The following is a 27,958-nucleotide window of genomic DNA, read 5'->3' as shown; positions in this document are numbered from 1 at the left end:
CAAAAAAACTAAAAATAATGGGGCGCCTGGGTGGCGCAGTGGGTTAAGCATCCGGCTTCAGCCAGGTCACGATCTCGCGGTCTGTGAGTTCGAGCCCCGCGTCAGGCTCTGGGCTGATGGCTCGGAGCCTGGAGCCTGTTTCCGATTCTGTGTCTCCCTCTCTCTCTGCCCCTCGCCCGTTCATGCTCTGTCTCTCTCTGTCCCAAAAATAAATAAAAACGTTGAAAAAAAAATTAAAAAAAAAAAAAACTAAAAATAAGAACTGTCATATGATCCAGCAATTCTACTTCTGGGTATTTATCTAGGATTTTTAAAGATATCTTTTGGTTACTAATTTCTTATCTAGAACATACTTTGTATAACTGGAAACTTTTTACATTTATTCAGACTCTTTTATGGCATCAGATATTGTTGACTTGGTAAATGACTGATGTGCACGGCATAATGTGTGCTTTGCTCTTTTGGGTGAGGTATTCTATAAGTGTCAACTAAGTAAACTTTGGATGTTTGAGTTTTCTATATGCTTATTGATTTTCTGGGTACTTCGTTTTTCCAGTTCTTCAGAGAGAAGAAATTGAAATCTTCAATTATAATTGTTGATTGGTCTGTTTTCTTATAGATTAGATTTCAAAATATATGCTTCATATATCAAATGCAGTGAACAGTTTAGGAGGAAAATTATTCTTTAAATAATTTTTACTAGCATTAATTAAAATTACTTGTTAAGTAAAATTTTACTAGCCTTATTTTGGAAAGCCTCATTAGAATATATCTTTGGTTTGTCCCATGGTATAGGCTGTTTGTAGCATTACTATATACAAAAGAAAATTTATTTGCTACATTTTATTGTTTCTTATCCATGTTCTTGTTTTGCTTGGCAGCGTCTATGTTTTTGAAACAGGCATTTGAAGGAGAATACCCTAAATTGTTACGTCTTTATAATGACTTATGGAAGCGTCTCCAACAATACAGCCAAAATATTCAAGGAAAGTTTAATGCAGGTGGAACTGCAGACGTCTGCGTTGACCTACAACACATTGGAGATGATGCACAAGACATATTCATAGCAAAGAAGCCAAATTATGAGTACGTTTATTTGATCAAACCTGTTTGTTGTCATGATAAGGATTTTATCTACTGTTTTTATTATAAACTGGAAATTGAGGATGTGCTAATCTTCTAAATATTTGTAATGATCATTATTTATATGTATACCTTAGAAGACTTTGCAACTCTTCAGTGAGAAGTCAGGCTTCATCCTTAATTGAGCAGCCTGGTTCCTAACTGGAATCTGATGTAAAGTATAGCACCCAGTAGGGTGGGTAGAAGCTAGGAGAGGAGCAGATGTGGTCACTGTCTTTTAAATGATAATATACCTCTAATTGCATCAGATAGTATCATTATTGATGCACCAGTGGCATCAACATGATCTAAAAGGAACTGGTATGCTCAGGAGGGAAATAAATCGTATGCTGAGATAGCTTCTCAGTCTGGTAGGAAAAATCTGAGTATAGTCACATTTACACTTGAAATCTCTTAGCTCCACTCATAAAGTACAGTATATTTAGGCACCATATTTAGGCATCATATTTAGGCACCACTTTGGAAAACAGTATACCATCTCAGTAAGTTTAAACCAGCCAGATTTTCTCCTAAATTGAATTAGAATATTATTTTCAGATTTCTATTTGAACGGCAAACTGGCTTGTACATTTTCTTCAAACACTAGAATCATTCTATTTTGACAAGGCTGACTCAGGTAACAGCAAATTCTTATCACCCACCTTGTAAAAAAAAAAGTTGGGTAGATTTAAATGTTTCTCTTTCAATTTTTATTTTTCTAAATACTTAAATTGTGTCCACTGTAGTAAGAAGTTCTGACTGAGGAAATATAGGATGTAGAAGTTTTCATTAGCAAGACAAATGGCAGGACTCTAGTCTGGAAAGATAGAATGAGACTATACTCTTTTCTTCAGTAATTCATTTATGCTAAACATGGAGACTAGATAAGAACTAGAGGAGACAAGAAAACTGACCTCATATCTGTTGATCTACAAAGATATACAATAAGTTTTTTTGAGTATAAAAAATAGAATATATAGTATTATGCTATTTTTTTTCTTAGTTTTATTTTTAAGTCTTTATTCGTGTACCAAAAAAGACCTGAAACTATATACAACAAATGGTGATAGTGGTTTATCTCCAGGAGGTAGAATTTTTGTTTTGTATTTTGTGCTTTTCTTTAAAATTAAAAAGGGATGGAAGTAAGGCTGTAAATTCAAAGGAGAGAAAAAAATCAGAGAGGAAAAACATTCTGTGTTTTGACTAATGGGGTCGCACTGTCACCCTTTGGAGGTCAAATTCAATAAAGTAGTTGGTGCGGGGGAGGAGGTATGATCCATATACTAAAAAGCCAAAAAATCATGAGGGTAATAAGGAAACAGATACATTGGGTTATAAATATTCTTTTGAGAAGTAAGGTAGAGAGGAAAACATGAATTTGACCATGTTAACTGAGCTAAAGGAAAGTTCTTGTGTTTTGTTTTTAATAATGATAGAGGGAGTGTTGACAGTGTTTCTAAATAGAAGTAGCCAGTGGAGAGGGAAAGAGATAGGAGATGCAAGAATGGAGAGAGGTAATGAATGGGACAGGGGCCTAAAAAATTAGAGTAAGGACACAAATAGCCAGGTTAGCATTTTTATCATTCACTATTCATGCTCAATTTTGGGTAGTGGTAATTTGCTGTGAAGAAAATAGAATAAGATGATGCAATAGAGTGCCATATATAGGGTGATCAGGGACGAGCTCTATGAGTAGGTGACATTTGACCTGAGATCTGCATAATGTGAAGGAATCAGCCATGGAAGATTTGGAGTAAGATATTTGCAGGCAGAGAGAACAGCAAATTTAGAGTCCTTGAGAATCAAGGTGGAGAGATTGAGGAGTAGAAAGCTAGAACACAGTGAGCAGGAAGGAGAGGGGTACAACATGGGGTTAGAGAGGAAGGGAAGTGTAAGACCATGTAGGACCATAGACTATGGTATGGATTCAAATACAGTGGAAATCATTGCTTTTAAAAGAGGAATAATGTGAATTGGTAAACCTTTTAAAATTACCACTCTGGCTCCTATGTGGACAGCTTGGAGGGGAGGTGTTACCACAGAGAAGGAAAAGTAGAAAATGGGAGCTATTTTGTTTGACTGGACAAGGAATGATAATGGCTTGGATTAGGATGAGAGGAAGAGATGGGGAGAATCGGTCAGATTGATTCAAGATATTCGAGGGCAGGCCAATAGAACTTGCTGGTAGACTGGATCTGAGAAGAAAAGAAGAATCAAGGATACTTGCATAAGTAAGTCTGAAGTGATAAAGTTGTTAGGAGTTGCTAGGTAGCTGAATGTGAATCATATTTGGGAGTCATCATTTTGTAGATTTTTAAGATCAAGGGATTGGAGGAGATTCTCTAGGAAAAGATGTATATAAAGAGAAAAAAGAACCCTGGCCCAAGATAGGCACTCCAGAGTTGAGCAGAAGAGTGGCAACCTGCAAAGGGGACACTAAGAGAAAAATGGTGAGATGACAGGAACCCCAAGGAATGAGTTCATTTAAGTTGGAGGAGGACTAGTTCACTGTGTCACATGCTATTGAGAAGTTGACCTCTTGATATGGCAAAGTAAGACTGTTTGAGGTCTAGGTATGGAATGGTGGGTACAAAAGTATTGTTAGAATTGATGAAAGACAAAATGGGAGAAGATTGACTTCTGGGGCGACAGCACCATCTACTCCACCGACCTACCCCCAGTGAAACTGGTGAAAACTGCAAACAGTTTTTTTTTGTTTGTTTGTTTGTTTGTTTGTTTTAATTCTCTGGAAAGGGTACTAAAGAAAAATCAACTACTCAAGAAAATCTATGGGAGTACCTGGGTGGCTTAGTTGGTTAAGTGTCCCACTCTTGTTTTTGGCTCAGGTTGCGATCTCACATTTGCAGGTTTGAGCCCCAGGTTGGGCTCTGTTCTCAGTGCAGAGCCTGCTTATGATTCTCTCTGTCTCCCTCTCTGCCTCCCTCTCCCCCCCAAAATTCTGTGAACATTCAGCGAGAATTTTGTAAGAGCGTGTGATGTTTGAACCATGAATGTTTCCTCCCTTCATCCTCCCTCCTCCCTGCTCAGCAAGGCATAGACTCCTCTCCAGACTGCAGCAGCCAAGAGCAAAGGGCTCCCTCTCCCCACAGCTTCCAACAGAAGAGCTTTATTCCTGGGAGGAGCAGAACCTCAGTGTTTCTCATTCTTCCCTCAGCTCTCTGTAGCTGAGGCTAAGTCTCAAGCAGATGAGATGAGTAGGTGGGTGCTTCCTTATAGTGAACTACCCTCACTGAAGGAGTGCAGTCTCTATCTTGTTGGACTCCCTGAAAATACTAGGGCCCCAATAAATCTTCCCCTGGCTTTTAAAATAGTGGTTCCGTGTCAGGAAAGGCAAACTGAGAGGCCCTCAGGCTGCTGCCGACTTACCACTAACCCCTGCCAAGTTCCTCCAGTGAGGTGTCACTTAGAAGCTCACCATTTTCTCCATCTCTAGCTCCAGAACTCTGGCACAAAAATTCTCCTGGGGGAAGAAACAAGCAGCTAAAAAGCTAGCTCCTAATCTCCTTCCAAAGTAACTGACATTATTTGCAACTTGAGGACATTTTCAAAAACAGTAGAGGTTGTGGTGAGGGGCAGGGGGAGGATATTCATGGCTCTAATGAAGATGCAGATTATACTATAGGCCAGCTAGCTCATAAGAGAGATCTGTGGAATAAGAAAACTGGGAAGAGCTCTTGGAGGTCAGATTATCAAACATGACCTCAGAAATTATTCTATCAAAGGAGCTACGATTAGATGGGATCCGTTTGGAAACGAGTTTATGGTCCACAGCATTGTTAAAAACAGTAGAGCAATCTGTGGCCACTGAGTGTGGTCAGGGAAAGAGAGGAAACAGAACCCTGTTAAGACCACTGTTACCCCTGGGTGACTGTGCGCATCCTCAAAGCTCTGCCCCTCTGTGGTGCAACATCAAAGGCTTTGCACTGTAAGGGAGAAAGAGACTTCACAAAAATAATCCAGCCAGTCACTAAACATGCAAATAACAATAACAAGCCTCAGAGGTGTAGCAATCTAGTACCCAGAGTTGCAATAATATATTATCAGAAATGTGCAGTTTGTAACAAAAATTATGAGGCATACAAAGGAACATAACAGCGTGACCCAGAGACTGGCTATGAGAGTGACCAAACATTAGATTTAATATAATAAGACTTCACATTAGCCATAGAAAATTGTTGACAGAACTAAAGGAAAATATGATTAAGTAAAGGACTATATGATGGCAATGTTGCCATAAAGAATAGAGAATATCCATAAAAAGATGAAAATTATAAAAAAAATCAAAAAGAAGGGCTGGAATTGAATAGTTTAGTAATTGAAATTTAAAAAATCACTAGAGGGATTCAACAATAGATTTGAATTGACATTAAAAAGAACTAGCCAGGGGGTGACTGGGTGGCTCAGTTGGGTATAAGCATCTGACTCTTGACTTCAGCTCAGGTCATGATCTCACAGTCATGAGATCAAGCCCCATGTGGGGTTCTGCACTGCTTGGGATTCTCTCTCTCTCCCTTTCTCTTTCAGCCTCTCCCCCTCTCAAAAGAAAGAAAAAGAAAGAAAGAAAGAAAGAAAGAAAGAGAAGAAAGGGAGGGAGGGAGAGAGACATAAATACAATACAATACAATACAATACAATACAATACATACATAGATATTTTAAAAATGAGCCAAATTGGAAACTAGATTTATGTAAGCCTAGGAACACATAGGAAAAAATGAAGAAAAATGAATAGAGCCTCAAAGAAATTTGTAAACACACCAATATATATGCAGTAGTACCACAATATGAGGAGAGAGAAAGGGGAAGAAAAAATACTCAAAGAACTAATGGCTGAAAACTTCCCAAATTTATTGACAAACAACATACATACTCAGGAAGCTCAAAAAACTCCAAATAGGATTAACTCATACAGACCATAAACAGGCACATCATAGTAAAAGTGTTGAAAGTTAAAGACAAGTAGAAAATCTTTATAGCAGGCAAAGAAAAGCTACTTGTCACTTATAAGGGAACCCCAAAAGATTGAGAGCTGACTTCTTAGAAGAAACAAAGGAGGCCAGAAGGTAGTGGGCTCAACATGCTCAAAGGAAGAAACTGAACCAACAATCCTATATCCAGTAAAGCTGTTCATAAAGAAGAGAAAACTTACCTAGACAAACAAAAACTGAGAGACTTTCTTCCTAGCTGACCTAACTTACAAGAAATACTAAAGAAAGTTCTTCAGGCCCAATGCCAGGTTTCCTCTTGGTCATTCAAGTACACACAAATGAAGAGCCCCTAATAATGATAGTTGTGAAATTATAAAAGATACTATAAATGCATATTTTCTCATTTCTTCTCTTAAGTGATTTAAAATGCAGTTATATAAAATACATATAGAATGTGTTGTTGGGCTTGCAACATATAGAAATGTAATACATGTGTATACATTTGCCAATAAGAACATAAAGGAGGTAGGTGAGAGCAGAGCCATAATGTACTATGGAAACGATGACAGATGGTAGAGTGATAATCATAACAACTTATTGCTGGATTTGTAACATTAGTACACATAATATGTATAGTATTACCACAAAGATAAAATACTTAGGAAGAAATGTAACAAAAGAAGTATAAAGCTTACACTCTGGGAATGACAAAATATTGCTGAAAGAAATTAAAGATCTAAAGAAATGAGAAACATTTCATGTTCACGAATCACAAGACCTAACAGCATTAAGATAGTAGTACTTCCTAAATGGATCTACAGATTCACCTCAGTTGCTATCAGAATCTGTAGAAAGTATTTGTAGAAAGAAACAAGCTGATTCTAAAGTTCATATGAAATTGCAGGGTACCCGGAATGACCAAATCAATATTGAAAAAAAAAAAAAAAGAGTGAAGTAGAAGTCATGCTTCCCAGTTGCAAAACTTACTACAAAGTAATGGTAATCAAGATGATATGGTACTGGCACAAGGAGAGACATATTGATCAATGGAATAGAATTGAGAATTCAGAAAAATAAATAAATAATCATGCATCCATGGTCAGCTGATTTTCAAAAGCTTGTCAAGATCATTCAGTGGAGAAAGAATGATGATTAGTGGTAAGACAACTGGATGGCTTCATTCAAAAGGAACCTTACCTCACACCATATACAAAAATTAACTCAGAATGGATCAAAAAATGAAATGTAAGGTCAAAAATATAAAACAGAAGAAAATGTAAAGGTAAGTCTTCATGACTTAGGGTTTGACAAAGAATTCTTAGCTATGACACCAAAGGCATGAGCAACAAAAGAGAAAATACATATATTGGACTATTTGTACTTCAAAGGACACCATCAAGAGTGGGAGAAAATATTTGCAACTCAAATATCTGTCAATGGACTTGTATGTAGAATATGTAAGAGACCTTTGAATTCAACAATAAAAGACAACTTCCCCAATTAAAAAATGGGCAAGGATCTGAGTAGACATACTTCCAAAGAAGTATGACAAATGGCCCCAAAGTAGACAAGTGGCCCAAAACCACATGAAAATATGCTTAACATCAGGAAAATACAAATCAGAACCACAGTGAGTTAGCACTTTACACCACCAATATGCCTTTATCAAAAAGGTATTAACAAATGTTGGCAAGGATGTGAAAAAATTAGAACCCTCAGAGGTTACTGGTGGAAATCTAAAATGGCACAGGGCTTTGGAAAGTAGTTTGGTAGTTACTAAACACAGATACCAGCAATTCTACTCCTAGATACGTACCTAAGACAAATAAAAACATGTTTGGGGGAGGGTGGAATGAGGAATTATTGTTTAATGGGTATAGTTTCTGTATGGGATCATGAAAAAGTTCCAGAATGGATGGTGGTGATGGTTGCACAACCAAGTAGGAATGTACTGAATGCCACTGAATTGTACACTTAAAAATGGCCACAATGGTAAACTTTGTTATGTATATTTTACCACAAAATGGAACATTAAGCAGATTTTTTAAATGTTTACACAGATTTGTAATAAATGTTTATAGCAGTATTATTCATAATAGCCGAAAGGTAGAAACAGCCCAAGTGTCCTTCAGCAGAGTAGTGGGTAAACAAACAGTGGTATATCCATATAATGGAATACTATTCAGCCATAAAAAGGAACGAAGTACTAATACCTGCTACAACATGGATGAAACTCGAAGACATTCTGCTGAGTGAAAGAAGCCAGTCACAAAAATCATATACTGTATGATCCCATTCATATGAAAGTCTAGAATAGCAAATTATGGAGATAAAAACTAGTATTAGTAGTTGGTTAGGATTGGGGTTGGAGTAAGGGGTTAAAGGGGTTATAATTGAAGAGTATAGTTTCTTTTTGAGGCGATGAAAATGTTCTAAAACTGAGTATGGTGATGGTTGCGCCTATCTGTGGCTATCCGAAAAATTGTACACTTTAAAATTGGTTTGAACTGTACACTTTAAAAATGGTTGAATGTGGGGGCACTTGTGTGGCTCAGTCAGTTAGGCGTCCGACTTTGGCTCAGGTCATGACCTCACGGTTTGTGAGTTCAAGCCCCGTGTCAGGCTCTGTGCCAACACCTCAGAGCCTGGAGCCTGCTTCAGATTCTGTGTCTCCCTCTCTCTCTGCCCTTCCCCTGCTCGTGCTCTCTTTCTCGCTCAAGAATAAATAAACATTTAAAAAAAATTTTTTAAAACAGTTGAATATGAATTCCAAATGTGAATTATCTTTCAGTTTTTTAAAAAGCAGTTTTTTAAAGAACGGGAAAGGAGGAAGTAGATGCAGTTCTTCAAAGAAGTTTAGATAGAAAAAGGAGTAAAGCTACTTTTTTCTTTGACATTATAAGGAAAATCACAGAGGATAGATACAGTTACAAAGAAAGAAAAAAGCTAGGGAAGTCCAAGGTGATGAAAGCTATTGCCAGTGGTTTGGTCTTAGAGTAAAGTAGCAGCAAATGGTCACCTATACAGAGCAGGGGCTGCTAGTGCGGAATTTCGAGTTAATACCTTGCGCTATAGGTCTCTTGAAAGTAAGGGGTTAGCATAAATGTATAATAGATACAATTTTCTTTTTCTCTGCAAAATGTGGGTGGCATAGCAGCAGGTACAGAAATCATCTAAATAAGATATTCTTAGAGCTTTGAAAGGAAGATGAATTAGAAAAATCAAGATGCTAATGAGAGTACCTTGAAATGGTTGGCTGCGGATAGAGGATAGACTGGTGAATATCATGATGGAGTAGGAGAGTCAGAAAAGGTTCCATAGCATTGATCGCAGTAAGGTCTAAGAGCAAGTTCTTTTGAGTAAAATCTCACTCCTTTATTGACATAAAAAAAGCCTGGCATGGTATTTTCCATCTGTTTTCTGTTTGACTTCATCTTGTACCACTCTCCTATCACTGAGGTGCTTGCTTCTCTAAGTTTTTAGCCAACAAAGCCAGGTGTGGCCCCTCCTCAGGGCCTTTGCACTTCCTGTTTTCTTTGCATGGAAATCTTCATCGCTTTGCTCGCTCTTTTCCTTCAGATGTGCTCAGCAAACCTTCTTTTGCCTTATCCTGTACAATATAGGATGAAAAAAAATGAGAAAGTCATCTAAACACATTTTTTCTGGCTTCATTTTTCTCTTAAAACTTATGACTCATATTCCATATTTAAATCATTTAAAAATTTGTATTTATTTTTCTGAGTATCTTATTAGCAACGTTAAGCTTCTCATTTAGTGAGCGGTAAGAGGACAGGGAATTTTAATTGACTTTACTACTATATTTCCCACATCTAGGAAGTATCTGGCAAATCGGAGAGACTTAATAGTATAGAGGGAAGGAGATGAGGTAAGTTGAAGGCGTGAAAAGTTGTCTTCAAGGTTGGAGAGCAAGAAGTAGAGCAGTTCAAAATGATGACTCAACTATGGAAGCTTCATAGTAAAGCTAAAATAAAAGTAGACTTCTAATACAAGATAGGTTTCAGGAAAGTTATCAGTTTTGACATTGTAGTCACTAAGGATCTTCACTGCAATTCGGAGACCAGGAAGAGTGTTAGTACTTATAATTCAGAACTGAAATGTCTGCAGAAGAGGAAAGAGGCTTCTTAAGGTCGGTAAATGACAGGAGCAAAAACAGAACACATTTAAGTAGATGGTGTGGACTTCAATAGAGGATGGCCTCTGGCAGATTTAGACACTAGTTCCTCCCTGTTCCATTGTGTTCTATCTTCACCTATTACAGAAAACACTATAGTTAGCACTCTACCTGCACATTTCTTCACTGCCTTGTAAAGTGCTTTTAATCTACATCTTCCCAGCACTTAACAAGGGCCTGGGACATGGTATTCTCAGCAAATATGTGCTGAGGGAAATACTTGTTGAATGAGAAATGTTAAGAGATAACTATGGAATTATGATGTACGAGCCAAGAGCATTGTGACCTCTAGGGCTTGTTAGTTGGCCAGAAAGGGTGGGAAGGGAGAAAGCCAGTTTTCCTAAATTACATGAAGGAGCAGGTCAGATGTTTTCAAGGTTAACACTTAGAATGAAGGGAGATTTGTTTAAAAAAATAAATAAATAAAGTCAATGGAAGGACTGGTAGAAGGATTATAAACAAGGGCCATGTAAGGAGATGCAGAGTTAATTACAGGAATAAGAAAGCAAATGGAAATAATGGTTATAGACATTTGATAATAATTGTCAAAGGAAAAATATAAGACCCAATAGTTGGACTGCTAAATGAAAATGCAAATAATTTAAGACATGGGAAGATGAAAGAGGAAAGAAGGACGTTCTGGTTTGTGAGAAATATTATAAAACAAATTAGCTTAGAACCCCAATTGGGAGTATTTATGTGACTGTAGGACTTTGACAAACACTTTTTATTTTGTCCTCGTTCTGTTAGTTTGGCATGGGAAGGCTGATAAAAGCCTAGAACCTGTGAACTTCCCTCTCAGCGAGCTCCCTGGGAAATGGCAGCTGTGGCACAAAGGGTCAAGTGAGTGGAGCAGGTTTCTACACACCTGGCTCTCTCGTGAGGCTTTCAGACTCTCTAGAATCTGGATTTCCTCCACAAAGGCATAGCCCCATTAGAATTAAAAAGACTTTACATTGTTATTCTCTTAGTTTCAAATGACAGACTTACTACAGTAGATACCAATATAAATTGTATTACATTTATATGTGGGACTTATGTATAGGTTAAGATGTTTAGTTCTTAATACATGTTTAGTCATGAAATGTATTTGTAAATATATAAATTTTTAAACTTTTTCCTTTTTGTTCATAGAGAGTTACATTTTATATAGAGGATAGATTTGTAAGAAAGGCATTCACACTCCAATACAGTAGCATTTAGTTTTATATAATCTGAATTCATTTTTAATACATTTTGTTCCCACAGCCCCGAAAAGGCTTTGAAAGACTCACTGCAACCCTATGAAGCTGCTTATTTATCAAAATCTTTATCTCGACTCTTTGATCCTATCAACTTGGTTTTTCCCCCTGGTGGTCGCAATCCTCCTTCTGCAGATGAACTTGAAGGTATCATTAAAACTATAGCAAGGTACGGATTTTTATGTAATGACATGCTATAAAATGCCTGCCACATTTGTTAGTGATGTTTTAATTTACTTCAAATTATTCAAGTAATTAGTCCTGCAATTAAATCAAGGGGTTTGCAGTGAATCAGTGCATATACAGAAAGTACTTAAGATTCCAATTAATAAAACCCTTTAAATACAGTCTAAAAATAGCTTATAATTATTCTGTATCTTGTCAAGGATGAAAAGTAAACCTAATTTTTATGCCATAGTAAATATCCAGTGTTACACAGTAAAATAGCATAAAAATACTTTTACAAATTGAGAAACTAAAGTATAGAGCTTAATGTTTTTTATCTTAAGTCCATAAAGTACTTCATGCACAGGATATTACAGTCTTGATTAGCCTACCTGTGTGTGTGGCTATTTTGAGCTTCCTAAGTAAACATGACAGCTTTTAAAATGCTCAAAAGGTGAGGTATCCTGGTAGAGGTGCTACCTGAATGCTTGCAGACGATGTAATTGTACTGGTGCCTTAGACATTTACAGTTACCCAGATTCATCTGCAGTTAAGACTGTCTCAGCTCCTATCATAGCTAACAAGTTGTCCTAACAGGAGGTTTGTACATTTGTAGATGAACATTTTGAGAAATAAAATAGTTCAGGCAATATAGGATCAAAGTATAGAACTGTCTAGATGGTTTTAGACTACACATTTCAAGGTGGCGATTCTGAGGCATGTGAGAGGAAGACTAAGAAGCCACAGGTATAATGTCCACAAGCATATATCCAGCTGCAAGTGTACCTTACCTACGCAGTATCTAAATTGCTCTGCATCTTGATCTTAAATCTTTTCACAATCATCATGACTTTTCCAAAGTCCTAATTCTAGATTGTTTTTACCCTCAGGTCTCTGTTAGGTCTCTGTTAATCTGTTTGGTTTGGTAGTGACAACAGTAGTCTTGGATTCAACCTGATCTTTTAACCTATTTATGAAAATATTAAAGGGGCATCTCTCCCATTCCTCTGGACAGTTTGGCAATGCTGTAATCAAATACAACATGGAGCTCGAAGAAGCATGGTTATGCCCAGTATTCAGTAGAACTTAAAAGTCACCATTAATAAAGTTATGTCTCCCTATTTATGAAAGTACATTTTTATGGCGCACAATATACACTAGTGTTGCTTCAAAGTCTTTCACTTTCTTCATAAAGAGAATCTGTTAAGTGCCAAGATTTGTTTGCTACTTCAGACACAATAATTATCTTTTCCTGCTTTCTACCTATATATGGGGTTTTGTGCAGTTTTGAACTCCTAGTATTTTTCCATGGTCTTGGTAAATACTTTTTTTTGGGGGGGGGGGGGGTTCAGCCCAAAAAAACAAAACCCATTGTTAAATTGAAAATAAGTATGACAAGTATGACAAGAAACACTTCAAGAATCCACATTTTAAATTTTCAAATTAGGGGGTGCCTGGGTGACTAAATCAATTGAGTGTGTGACTCTTGATTTTGGCTCAAAATCCCAGGGTTGTGGGGTTGAGCCCTGCATTGGGCTCCACACTGAGCATGGAGCCTGTTTAGGATTCTCTTTCTCTCTCCCTCCTGCCCCTTTCCCCAGGGCTCGCTCTCGCTCGCTCGCTCTCTCTCTCAAAGATAAATAAATAAAATAAAAATTCACATTCTATCTTTGTTATGTTTTTAATATATTTAAAAAGCTACTCTACAAAATAGCATGAATTGGCATAATTTCTACAGAAACTGAGCATCTTTATGTATCATGTGTAATTTATATTTTTAGCCTCTGTCCTTCCAAGGTCATCATTTCCATTCAAAAGCTGTCATTTCCTTGCAGATGTCTGTGATATGCAGTGTCTCTAATTGCACTTATCAGTATTAACAAGAGTGCTACTTTAAAAATCTGTACACAATTTACTCTTTTAATCACAGCCTGAACCCACACATGATGTGCTTTTATTAATGAGAAACTGGTCATTAACCAAGCCATCTCAAAGCACTTTTTCTTAATGCTGAATTTAGGAAGAAAAATGAAACAATGCAACCAATTCTTGGAAGCAGTCCGTGAAGTCTATAAAAAGAATCATCACATTGCTTATTGGGTTTAAGTTTATATGTTGTCCTTTACTTTGTTGATGAACTATGTTGCTAATAATTAAAGTCTGTTTTTGTTTTCTCCAGTGAACTAAATGTAGCTGCTGTAGACGCAGACCTCACAATAGCTGTGTCTAAAAACGTGGCAAAGACCATCCAGTTATACGGTGTAAAATCGGAGCAGCTTGTAAGTGATATCCCTTCTGGAAACTATAATGATTTTGCTTAAAATTGCTAATTATACTTGCCTAAGTATAAATATTGAATTGACTGAATATTAATTTACTGGTGTTTTTTTTTTTTTTTTAATTTTTTTTTTCAACGTTTATTTATTTTTGGGACAGAGAGAGACAGAGCGTGAACGGGGGAGGGGCAGAGAGAGAGGGAGACACAGAATCGGAAACAGGCTCCAGGCTCTGAGCCATCAGCCCAGAGCCTGACGCGGGGCTCGAACTCACGGACCGCGAGATCGTGACCTGGCTGAAGTCGGACGCTTAACCGACTGCGCCACCCAGGCGCCCCCTGGTGTTTTTACTTTAGTGAAATTCTGAAACTTTCTGATGAATTTGAACCAAAAAAAAGTTGGATCTAGTAAAAAGTGATCCTCCTACCATTGTTCTACTTTTACAATGCAAGAAAGTTTTATAAGGTTTTAAAAACAAAACGAGGGGCGCCTGGGTGGCGCAGTGGGTTAAGCGTCCGACTTCAGCCAGGTCACGATCTCGCGGTCCGGGAGTTCGAGCCCCGCGTCGGGCTCTGGGCTGATGGCTCAGAGCCTGGAGCCTGTTTCCGATTCTGTGTCTCCCTCTCTCTCTGCTCCTCCCCCGTTCATGCTCTGTCTCTCTCTGTCCCAAAAATAAATAAACGTTGAAAAAAAAATAAAAAAAAAAAAAAACGAAACAAAACAAATGCCTGTACTGGGGTGCCTGGGTGGCTCAGTCAGTTAAGCATCAGAGTCTTGGTTTCAGCCCAGGTCATGATCTCACAGTCCGTGGGATTGAGCCCTGCGTTGGGCTCTGTGCTCACAGCATGGAGCCTGCTTGGGATTCTCTCTCTCTCTGCCCCTCCCCCACTCACACTGTCTCTCGGTCTTTCTCTGAAACATTTTTTAAAAATGCCTGTACTACCTTATAGTCTAATTGTGTGTGTGTGTGTGTGTGTGTGTATTTAATATAATTATCTCAGATTGATCAAAATTCCCCTCTGGTGTGACTGCTCACCCAGATACCATTCTTTCAGTTACCTATTGTGAAAGTGACTTGAACTGTTAAAAAAAATGATTAGAGGAAGTGAACTGCTTAAAACTGTAATAAAAAATGTTGATTTACTTTTGAAAAGTTTTAACCATAGAGCGCGGAAGTTTAACCCTAAAATAATTTTGTTTGAAAGATTATTTTATTTGTATTTAAAATAATAGCTAAATAACTGAATCATGATCCTAATTCTGTGCATTAATGTTTTAAAGTTAAGTACACATATTTAACTAGTATATATGTATGCTAACTGAAATCCAAATATGAAGGCTTTAATATATTTTCATCTGTGTCGATTAATTTTAAGGAATGTGCCAGAATCTCTACGATCTGTACAGAGGTGACCAACCATGTTTTCAGTTTAGCCTCTGATTGCTCCCAAATCAAACATCATAAAATGAAGTAATCTGATTTTACCTATATGCTTGTAGTTCTAGTTGGTTCTGGAATGATATTTCGGGTACATTGGTAGCAAATTGAACTGAAAGAATTTGCATAAAATGATCTTTGGTGGTAACGATCATAAGGCTTCTTTCAGTTCCAACGGATGGCCAGATTTTGTTTGCATATTAATGTGCTATTTTCCATTCATTTGTTCTTATAGCCTTGATAAGCAATTTAGAAGCATCTTTTTAAAACTTTATTGAAAACTGGTCCTACAGAGACCATGGAAGCACTTTATAGGTAATTAGTTGACTAATTTTTCTCTCAAACTTTTTAAATAGAAGCCTTATTATGATATTCATTGCTTTAAAAAACATTTGTTGCTATAAATGAAATTCAGTATTACATCCAATAGAGTTCATTATAGTTACTGAAAATGTCAGGAAAAAAAATCATTCGATGGTCCCACCTGAGGACAGCATGATAAGGAAGAGCCAGCATATGTATAGAAAATACTTTTCATTTCTGCTGCAGCAGGGGGCAGTGGTATTGTAACATGTGGCTTCAGTTAAGGTGATAACGGTAAAGGCTTTGACAAAATTAAAATACATCAACAGACATTTGACTGTGATACTGTTGGTCAGATAGTCTGTGACCCTGATTACTCAGGCCTACCAAACCTACAATGCTGAGGGCTAACCAGAAAGTCCTTTTCAACTTTGATTTTAGTGCAGAAAGAACACCTAAACATTAATAAGAGTACAAAAAGCATCATATGCTTTATTTTTAAAATATTAATTAAGGACTTTGGTGACATTTTAGTATATATCTCTTATTTTTGGCTAGTAGTACTATTTCTGTTACTTCTTTATCTTAAGTTTGATGTTTTTTATTCTTTGATCTTGCCATATTCCTATTCTTTTAGAATTATTTCTCTGAAAACATTTAGAGGAAAATAGCCAGTATTAAGTCTTCAGTGGGAGAAAGACTTGAAACAGAATTTGAATTAGAATATCTACTTTATCTGTAAATGGAAATGTTGGCTTGAAATATGGCATGATATTTCTGTAAAGGAGTATTCTTTTTATAGATGAAAAATTTAAGTCCACAAGGTTGAAAAGTGACAGAAATCAGATCCTTAATGGAATGTTCAAGTAGTGAGATGAAGGAAAGCTAGAATTTTTGAGACAAACATGCTTTCAAAAAGGGGGACTTGAAAATATACAACTTAAAATGTAGAATGAGCTGCTTTCCTGAATCCTAAATTTATTTCCCTAAAGGTCAGTTGTGCAAGTTTGTTGGCTATCAGAATGTTTTAGTATACTTAACTACAGCTTGAATTCCTGTCAGGAGGAAAGCTCATAAAAGGATTTCTCAAGTTGATCCTTAATGTGGACCATCTTTGTGGTCATCTCAGTCATTCTGTGTAGTTAGATAAATTCTTCCACATGCTTAACAGCTATGTTATTTGTTTTCAACCTCTTTATTTTAATATTCTAGGACACAGTAGAGTATAACATAATAAATTGTATGTATATACTACATATATGGCACATATATGTGCATATAATCTGGAATTGTTTTATCATTACACATGTGTTATTTTTTCTAAGGTTTTCTGTTATTAATCACCAATGTTATGTGTCCTATAAACCTAAACCTCTGTAGGGACTAATTCTTAGATTCGTTTTTATGACTCTTACATGGTACCAGAGAATTCATTTCTTGAGGTTAGAGAAAGGCCATAAAAATAACTACAGTTACTAAACATTTATAGTGGCTTGGATTATGCCAAGCCATTTATATGTATTATCTTATTTACTTCACAGTAATCCTATGTAATGGAAGTAGCGATACCTGCCACTACAAAATGTGGAAATTAAGGCTGAGAAAAGTTAATAGCATGCCTGATACAGACTGGTAAAAGTAGAATGCTGGCCAACAAGTGTTGAAACTAGCATTTAAACTCAGATTTGACTCTAGACCAAGCTTTCAAACTGCATTGTATCTCAACACAAATACATCTTTCTTTTTTATTTAAGAAATGTGAAATTGTTTTTGTGATTTACTTATTTACTTATTCACTTAATTACTTTACAATATGACATAGAGATCTAAATCTAATATATGCATGATATATATTATTTATATACTATAGTTTATTTAACTTGTGTTCTTAGTGGATAGTGTTTTGATCCCTAACAAAATGATACAAACTGGGTGACTTAAAACCAACATAAATAATGTCAATTAAAGAGGCCCCTGAGTGGCTCAGTCTGTTAAGCGTCTGACTTTGGCTCAGGTCATGATCTCACAGCTTGTGAGTTCAAGCCCTGCATCGGGCTCTATGCTGACATCTCAGAGCCTGGAGCCTGCTTCAGAATCTGTGTCTCTCTCTCCTTCTCTGTGCCCCTCCCCTGCTAGTGTGTGCGCACGTGCTGTCAAAAATAAATAAACTTAAAAAAAATTTTTTTTTAAATAATGTCAATTATAAACAACATTCATTTATTTCTCACAATTCTGAGGCCTGGAAAGTCCAAGATGAAGGCACTAGCCGATTTGGTGTCTGGTGAGACACCTTTGCTAGCTCACTGATGGCTGTCTTTTCATTGTAACCTCACAGGGAAGAGGGCACGGGGCTTTTTAAAGCCTTTTTTATAAGGGCACTAATCCCTCTTGTGACATAATCACCTCCCAAAGGCCCCCCTTCCTTGCGTGTTAGAGTTCAACATATAAGTCAGGAATGGGGTGAGTGGGAAGGATACAAACATTCAGATCATAGCAGATATTTAGATGGTTTAGTAATTTAGAAAACACAGGGATTTAACCTTGAATTCTCACATGTGAGTTATAACCAAGAAGGGTTTACTTCCTCTAGTATGTATTTAATTTAGTATGTAATGTGAATATCAGCTTCATGGGTACCCTTTTGTAAAAAGGAGATCACTGGTTTTTTAGACTGTCTTTATTTAAAAGTTCTTATTCATTTGTCTTGACTGACAGTAGTTGTGAAGTTATAAGTAATTTACTAAGCAGAAAAAAAAATTACTGAGTAGAATTTACGTTCAAAATACATACCTATAGATGTATATATCACATTTTAGGATTGAACTGAACAAATTGATTATTTAATGTTTATGTATTGGTAATTTATATGGTTCTGAAATGTGACCTTTAGAAGAAAATGTCATTAGACCTCACAAGTTTGAATCAATGTTTTCCTTGTCCTCTATATATTAAAATGAAATTAAAATATTACTATAAAGAAGTTATTGTGCCTTTATAAACCTTTATAGGCTTGTAAACTTGTGATGTCAAAATTAGAGGCAGATATACTAAAAAGTAGTCCTTTTAAAAGGTAAGCTGTAAGGACATTTTCCAACAGTAACCATTATCTGATGGTTTCAGGGAATGACATCTAGAATCTTGGGGTAAATGTCAAGTGTTGTAAACTGTGAGAAAGTAGATTGGCATTTAATTAGGTTGCAGACCATTTAAATGGAAACAGTAATAGGAATGACATTTAAGGGGAAGTTTCAACTTTAATGCAGGTCAGTAGCTGTGTATGAGGTCAGTAGTTTTAGATGGCAGTAGGGTTTTGTGGGTTTTTTTGTTTTTTGTTTTTTGTTTTTTTTTTTAAAAACGCTTTGTAAATATACCCTTTATTCTTTGTGTGATTTCATAAGCAATTTGGAGACTTGACATTCCTATAGTGGAAGAAAACCTACATGTGTGATATTTAAACGATGATACAGAAACATGAGTTCAACTTTTTTAGTTTTAAAAGGATTATTTAATGCAGATTTAAATGTCATCTACCTGGATACTGCTCCATATAATATCATATGATAATATTCTATATTATTAACATTAAAATAATAAAAAGTTTTAAAAATATCTAATCACTTGGGAGAATTTTTATATTATGTACAAATAGACAAAACATATCAGTAGATTCTTTTGGCCCAAATGCACTTTAGCTATAATACAAACACACTGAGCCCTTTAGGTTACCTACCCTCTCGATTCATAGACAGCCTTCTACTCTTTCTTACCTCCATTCTTGCATTTAACTATTTTAGGATCACTCCTTCTTTCCCTTGAGATCACTTTCTGACTTGCTTCCCAGACTTGTGAGAGCTTGATTTTCTGCAGGCTGTGCCAGGTCCGTAGTAAATGGTCATGCTGGTTTAGAATTCAGGGGGACACCTGGGTGACTCAGTTAAGCGTCCGACTTCAGCTCAGGTCATGATCTCACAGTTCGTGGGTTTGAGCCATATGTCAGGCGGTGTGCTGACAGCTTGCTCAGAGCCTGGAGCCTGCTTCATCCTGTGTCTCCTTCTCTCTCTGCCCCTCCCCCGCTTGTGCTCTGTCTCTCAAAAATAAATAAATGTTAAAAAAAAAAAATTTCAGTAGGTACAACCAAGCAATTGCACTACTAGGTATTTATCCAAGGGATACAGGTGTGCTGTTTCGAAGGGGCACATGCACCCCAATGTTTATAGCAGCACTATCGACAATAGCCAAAGTAGGGAAAGAGCCCAAATATCCACCAATGGCTGAATGGATAAAGGAATGGAGTATTACTCAGCAATCAAAAAGAATGAAATCTTGCCATTTGCAATTACATGGATGAAACCAGAGGGTATTATGCTAAGTGAAATTAGTCAGAGGAAGACAAATATCATATGACTTCACTCATCTGAGGACTTTGAGACACAAAACGGATGAACCTAAGGGAAGGGAAGCAAAAATAATATAAAAACAGGGAGGGGGACAAAACATAAGAGAATCTTAAATTTAGAGAACAAACACAGGGTTGCAGGAGGGAGGGGTTGTGGGAGGGGGATGGGCTAAATGGGTAAGGGGCATTTAGGAATCTACTCCTGAAATCGTTGCACCATATGCTAACTAACTTGGATGTAAATTTAAAAATTAATTAATTAATTAAAAAAAAGATTCAGTAGGCCATAGTGAAGACTTAGGAAAAGGTCAGAAATGGTTATTATCGTTAGGAAGTATTTTCAGAAGAAAGTGAGAAGTGCAAATTTGTTGGTTAAAGTCTGCAAAGTCTTTATTATCTGTTGTAATGAGAACATTGCATAATAGACAACCACAACACCTGAATGGCATTCAGTAAGCATTTATTGCTCATACTTGAGGGGCAGCTAGGTGACTTTACCTTAGTTGGGTTTGCTCACAGCCGGCTGGCAGCTGATCGAGGCTGCCTTCAACTATAGTTAAATACTCTGTTCTGCATGTCTCTGTGCCTGCAGCAGGCTCTCCTGGGCTTGATCCCATGAGGAAGGCAGAAGTACAAGAGAGAAATTATTCCCCAAGGTCTGGCTTACCAAAACCACCCAACCACAGTGCAATATGAAATTGCAAAGGATGTGGATGGAAAGAGGGATGAAGGATTGGGACTAATCATGCCATCTGTCACAAAGTCAAATTAGGAACATGGCAATAGCAACAACAAAAAACTCATGAAATTTTCTTTTTGAATCTTGTCAGTGTGCTTTAAATTTTTAAAAATATCTAGGGGTACCTGGGTGGCTCAGTCGGCTAAAGGGTCCGACTCTTGATCTCAGCTCAGGTCATGATCTTGGTTCAGGTTACGGTCTCATGAATCATGAGATCGAGCCCTGCATTGGGCTCTGCACGGCTTTGGATTCTCTCTACCTCTTTCTCTGCCCCTCCCCACTCATGCTGTCTCTCTCTCTTAAAATAAATATAAACTTTAAAAAGAAACAGAAAATAGGGGCACCTGGGAGGCTCAATCAGTTAAGTGTCCGACTTCGGCTCAGGTCATGATCTCACGGTTCATGTGTCTGAGCCCCACTTTGGCTCTGTGCTGACAGCTCACAGCATGGAGCCTGCTTGGGATTCTGTGTCTCCCTCTCTCTCTGCCCCTCCACTGCTCATGTTCTGTCTCTCTCACTGTCTCTCAAAAATAAATAAACATTAAAAAAATGTTTAAAGCAGAATATACAAGTATTTATTTACATATGTATTTATTTTGAGCTATAAAAAATGGAGTTGAAAATCTGCATATAACTTTTCACTCCCTAAAAACTTAAAAAACTTAACTACTAATAACCTACTGTTGACCAGATCCTTAGTCATACAGCATAAGTCAATGTTTATGTTATGTTAAACATAAACATATAAATAAATAACATAGTTAACACATTTTGAATGTTATATATACATGTACTATATTCTTTAAGAATAAAGTAAACTAGAGAAAATGAAATGTTGTTAAGAAAATCATAAGAGAAGATACACTTACAGTACTGTATTTATCAGAAAAAAAATATATGTGTAAGTGGACCTGCACAGTTCAAACCCATACCATTCTAGGGTAAACTATATCAGTTTTAGGTGCACAGCCACTTGCCTCTCCTGTGGTTAGAACTTTTAAGATTTATTCTCTTAGCAACTTTCAAATGTACAATACAGTATTGTAACTATAGTCCCCCTACTTTATGTTATATTTCTAGGACTTATTTATCTTATAATAGGAATTTTGTATTCTTTGGACTATTTTCACCCATTTTGTCCCCACCCCTGCCTCTAGTAATCACCGATCTGTTCTTTGTATCTATGATAACACAGTATTGATTCTCGGTCTTGTTTATTTTACTTAGCATAATGCTCATAAGGTCTATCCATGTTGTCACAAATGACAGGATTTCCTTCCTTTTTAATGGCTGAATAGTATTGCATTGCATATATATGTGATCTCTCTCTCTCTCTCTTTCTCTCTCTCACATGTTCTTTATCCATTCATGAATGGATACTTAGGTTGTTTCTATGTCTTGGCTAGTGTAAATCATGCTATGATGAACACAGGAGTGCAGATATCTTTTCAAGATAATGATTTTATTTTCTTGGAGTAAATACTCCAAGAAGTAGAATTGCAGGATCCATATGATAGTTCTATTTTTAATTTTTTGAGAAACTTCCAGAAAGTTTTCCATAATTTATATTGCCACAACAGTGCCCAAAGGTTGCCTTTTCTTCCACATCCTCACCAACACTTGTTATTCTTTGTCTTTTTTATAGCAGCCACTCTAACAGGTATGAGGTATGATATCTCATTGTGGTTTTGATGTGTATTTCTATGATGATTAGTGATGTTGAGTACCTTTTAATGTCCTGTTGACCATCTAAGTGCTGTCCTCAGAAAAATGTCTCTTCAGATCTAATCTCTAATCAGATTTTTTCTTTTTTGCTGTTGGGTTGTATGAATTCTTTATATATTTAGGATAATAACCTCTTATGATACATGATTGGCAAATATTTTCTCCTATGTGTATATTAAATTTTTATGGCATCCAATATGTTTCTTAGCCAGAAAATAGAAATTTATCACTATCATAATTAATGATTTTAACTAATGTTACTATTACTTTAAAAACTCATGAGCCTTTCTCTGTGTACATCATTTGATGATATATATTTTGACCCCTTATCAAATTTTCTAGTCTTTATTGCCCTAAACATTTTTTCATTACTACAGTATATAATATCCAAATAAATATTTTTCCTCTTGTGTTTTTTCTTTCTTTTGTTACAAAATATATTTATTTTTTCCTTAATTTCAAAATGTGGTGTGTCTTCAGTCTCTGAACAATAGAATTTTCCATACTACAGGAAATAGAAGTAGTAGAGACTTGAAAAGAAATTAGGCAATTGAATCTTGCTTCATAATTTTTCACTGCCATGTTAGCACTTCGATACCATGAAGATTTTTAAAACATATTATTCACTTTTTCAAGGTGTTCTTGCTGACAGGATTAGTCTGAATTACCCGGTCCATTTTTACTCAAATTAGAAGTTTTAGCACTGTAGAGCTTTTACATCTTTTCAAGCATATTAATGATCAAAAAGAGCTTTTATTCTTATCCCTGTTCCAGGGTATTTGAGTGTATTTTAATTCCCTAATGTATACTTCAAAATTATTCTTTTTGAAAATATATTTCTGGGAGAGAAAGTTGTCAGCATTTAGTCAAGGTAAGGCTTTGATTCATTCACTCAGCGCACCCTCCTTCCTACCCAGCACACTCAGACATACAGATACACATAGAGTAAAGATAGCCTTACTCACAAATAAGATACAAAGAAAACCTACATTAACCTCTTAAGGCTGCTATAGGTACCAGCTAGGGGGATACGAGGCAAGATTGACTGGTAAATGGAACTAAGGTCAAGACACAGTCAGGAATGGGATCTGCAGTATTCCAATGCGATGGGATTTCTGAGCCACGACCCCAGGTCTGATTGTGAAATGGAGAGCTGTGGTGACTATGGCGGAGAGGGAGGCATGGTTGAAAGGACAACTCTAAACCCCCAAACCCTTGGGACAATCAGAGAGAGGAAGGGGAAAAGACACATGAACACTCCCTTTAAAAATTAGGATGCAAACTGAAGTTTGCTGCATTTGAATACAAAAGAACTCATTTACATCTTAGAAAAATTGATGTTTTTTTAAATTATCCTTTAATTTATCAAGCACATAGCACACTTTTGGGCAACTTTTTACTCAACTCGTTAGTAGGAAGTTGTGCCAGTTTAGAATATTTTCTAAGACATACCTAAAAAGGTGTATTTGGAAAGCGTTCTGTGTTAGGAATCAAGAAAATCTTTTTTGTCCTTCTTGGACACTTATCTTTATATCACTTTTCGGTATCTTAGGATAGGAATTGTTAATCTAGGAGGTCTGTGAAGAAATTACAGGACATCTGTGAATCTCAGGAAATTATCAAATATTATTATGACGTGTGAATTTTTTCGGGGAAAATTTCACATATTTCAAAAAAGTCTATAATCCCTCCTTCTGAAATAACTGAAAAGTATCTAGAAAATCTCCCAAGTATTTGTTTGTCACAAACTATGTAATGTCTTAATAGGGGAAAAGAAAGAGGGATGGATATAGGCTACTTAGGGTAGAATGAATGATTTCTAGAAAAGATGATGAGGACCTTACAAGAATAGGCAGCAGAAATGATAGTTTATGACAAAGTTTGTGTAGGTGTGATGGCTACTTCCTGTTTGTGATAAGAGTCAATATTCCCTGGTTGATAAAACTTTTAGGCAGAGGACTTTATGATGGTTGAGTTTCTTTTGGAGGACGTGCTTTGGGCAGATGACAGTGAGTTCAGAGAAAGCCAGTCTGCTTGTATTTGCTATTTTTCAGTGACTTCAACCTGAAATAATATACAAGAGCAGCATATTTTGGAGTGGCATGTCCCAAACTCCTTCTTACTCAAGTTATACAAAAATCAACTATTTATGTTTGCCAGCTACAAACAGAAAATAGAATTTTTTAAAAACACTATTTATAATGGCATCAGAAAATAACATGTTTCTATGAATAGTTTGAGAAAACATGGGCAAGACTACACTGAAAACTGTAAGTCATATTGAGAGAAATTAAAGAAATAAATGACGGCACATACTCTATTCATAGATTGGACAACTCAGTGTCGTAAACATGTCAGTTCTTCCAAAATTGATCTGTAGGTTCAGTGTAACAATATGCTTTTTACCAATGCAGACATATTTGTTCTACTGATAGCAAGATCCATTAGAAACCTGCAGTAATGGTGATGATGATGTATTAGCACAAGGTTAGAGAAACAGCCCCACAAGTATACTGTCACTTCTTGTGCGACAGAGATGACAGTGGACAGCAGTGGGGAGAGGGTGGTCTTTTTGGTAAGTGATGATGAGTTATTTTGATAGTCTTGTGGAAAAAAAAGAAAGTTGGCCCTCACCAAAGACGAAAATCAATTTTAGGTAGAATTTAGATCTAAATATGAAAGGGAAACCTAATAGAAATATCTACACATGTACACCATGAGATGTGTTTAGCAGCATTTTTTGTAAGAGCCTCAAAATGGAAACAACCCAAATGCCCATCAAGAAAACAGCTACATAAATTCTGAGATATTCATCAGTGGAATGCTGTACAATATTGAAAAAGAAGGAGACTACAGCTTACTATTGAAAAAAGAAGGAGACTACAGCTTACATACAGTCCTACATGGATGAATCTCACAAACGTAATGTTGAACAAAATATAAATATATATATATTTATTATATATGAAATAATATGTCCTAAATGATTATATAAAGAAGTCACTTTATAGGAGGAAGGAGATGATTGAGTTTTTGGAGTGCTGATAATGTTTAAACTTTTTGTCTGTGTTTACGAGAGTTTTTGATTTGTAATCATTCGTTTATCTGTGCACTGGTTTTATTTATTTACCTACTTATTTATTTAATATGAAATTTATTGTCAAATTGGTTTCCATACAACACTCAGTGCTCATCCCAACAGGTGTCCTCCTCAATACCTATCACCCACCCTCTCGTCCCTTACACGCCTCATCAACCCTCAGGTTGTTCTCATTTTCAAGAGCCTCTTATGGTTTGGCTCCCTCCCTGTCTAACTTTTTTTTTTTTTTCCTTCTCCTCCCCCATGGTCTTCTGTTAAGTTTCTCAGGATCCACATAAGAGTGAAAACATATGGTATCTGTCTTTCTCTGTGTGACTTATTTCACTTAGTATCACACTCTCCAGTTCCATCCAAGTTGCTACAAAAGGCCATATTTCATTCTTTCTCATTGCCACATAGCATTCTATTGTGTATATAAACCACAATTTCTTTATCCATTCATCAGTTGATGGACATTTAGGCTCTCCATAATTTGGCTACTGTTGACAGTCCTGCTATAAACTTTGGGGTACAAGTGCCCCTCTGCATCAGTACTCCTGTATCCCTTGGGTAAATTCCTAGCAGTGCTATTGCTGGGTCATAGGGTAGATCTATTTCTAATTTTTTGAGGAACCTCCACACTGTTTTCCAGAGTGGCTGCACCAGTTTGCATTCCCACCAACAGTGCAAGAGGGTTCCCGTTTCTCCACATCCTCTCCAGCATCTATAGTCTCCTGACTTGTTCATTATAGCCACTCTGACTGGCATGAGGTGGTATCTCAGTGTGGTTTTGATTTGTATTTCCCTGATGAGGAATGACGTTGAGCATCTTTTCATATGCCTGTTGGCCATCTGGATGTCTTCTTCAGAGAAGTGTCTATTCATGTTTACTGCCCATTTCTTCACTGGATTATTTGTTTTTTGGGTGTGGAGTTTGGTGAGTTCTTTATAGATTTTGGATTCTAGCCCTTTGTCCGATATGTCATTTGCAAATATCTTTGCCCATTCCATTGGTTGCCTTTTAGTTTTGTTGATTGTTTCCTTTGCTGTGCAGAAGCTTTTTATCTTCATGAGATCGCAGGATACAAAATCAATGTACAGAAATAAGTTATATTCTTATACACTAACAATGATGCAACAGAAAGACAAAGAAACTGATTCCATTCACAACTGCACCAAGAATCATAAAATACCTAGGAATAAATCTAACCAAAGATGTAAAAGATCTGTATGCTGAAAACTATAGAAAGCTTATGAAGGAAATTGAAGAAGATACAAAGAAATGGAAAAACATTCTGTGCTCATGGATTGGAAGAATAAATAGTGTTAAAATATCAATACTACCCAAAGCAATCGACACATGCAATGCAATCCCAATCAAAATTGCACCAGCATTCTTCTCAAAGCTAGAATAAGCAATCCTAAAATTTGTATGGAACCACAAAAGACCCCAAACAGCCAAAGTAATATTGAAGAAGAAGACCAAAGCGGGAGGCATCACAATCCCAGACTTTAGCCTCTTCTACAAAGCTGTAATCACCAAGACAGCATGGTATTGGCACAAAAAGACACATAGACCAATGGAATAGAATAGAGACTCTAGAATTGGACCCACAAAAGTATGGCCAACTAATCTTTGACAAAGCAGGAAAGAATATCCAATGGAAAAAAGACAGTCTATTTAACAAATGGTGCTGGAAGAACTGGACAGCAACATGCAGAAGAATGAAACTAGACCACTTTCTTACACCATTCACAAAAATAAACTCAAAATGGTTAAAGGACCTGAATGTGAGACAGGAAACCACCAAAATCCTAGAGGAGAAAGCAGGAAAAAACCTCTCTGACCTCAGCCGCAGCAATGTTTTCCTTGACACATTTCCAAAGGCAAAGGAATTAAAAGCAAAAATGTATACTGATTGTTTTTAAACATTTCTATCTTGATTTTATATTTCAATTAAAAATACTTATAAAGTACTATAAAGGTAGGTGTATAGGTGGCACATGGGTGTATCCTAGCTTTATAGGAGATTAATCATTGAGTCTAGGACTTGAAAGAATATGGAGGCTTTTATAAGTTATAGTGAACCTCTAAATATTTAATAAATGAATCTTAGGAAAAAAGTGAAAAAGGACTGAGATCAGGAAAAGTAGAAGTGCTTGTTTTTCTTCCGTAGTTCACCAACCACCCACCTCTCCCCAGTTTAAACATTTAAGAACTTCCTAAAATAAACTAACCAAAACTAAATATAATATGCTGTACATTGGAAGTTTGGAGAAAATAAAGTGTGTGTGTGTGTGTGTGTGTGTGTGTGTGTGTGTGTGTGTGTGTG

The 27,958-nt window shown here is 36.5% G+C and overlaps 1 protein-coding gene across 1 annotated transcript in view; it reads left to right on the top strand.

The window, feature by feature from the left end:
- COG5 (component of oligomeric golgi complex 5) overlaps positions 1-27,958 on the top strand; it is a 321,373-nt gene that overhangs the window by 237,183 nt on the left and 56,232 nt on the right. The window contains exons 12-14 of the mRNA XM_040472926.1: positions 882-1,086; positions 11,512-11,673; positions 13,849-13,948. Coding sequence (XP_040328860.1) covers positions 882-1,086; positions 11,512-11,673; positions 13,849-13,948 — 467 coding nt within the window. The remainder of the gene's footprint in view (positions 1-881; positions 1,087-11,511; positions 11,674-13,848; positions 13,949-27,958) is intronic.

Source organism: Herpailurus yagouaroundi, unplaced genomic scaffold (genome assembly GCF_014898765.1).
Source record: "Herpailurus yagouaroundi ecotype Mexico unplaced genomic scaffold, PumYag 100, whole genome shotgun sequence".
In the NCBI taxonomy this organism is placed as follows: domain Eukaryota; kingdom Metazoa; phylum Chordata; class Mammalia; order Carnivora; family Felidae; genus Herpailurus; species Herpailurus yagouaroundi.
This window is presented reverse-complemented; position numbering and strand designations above follow the sequence as displayed.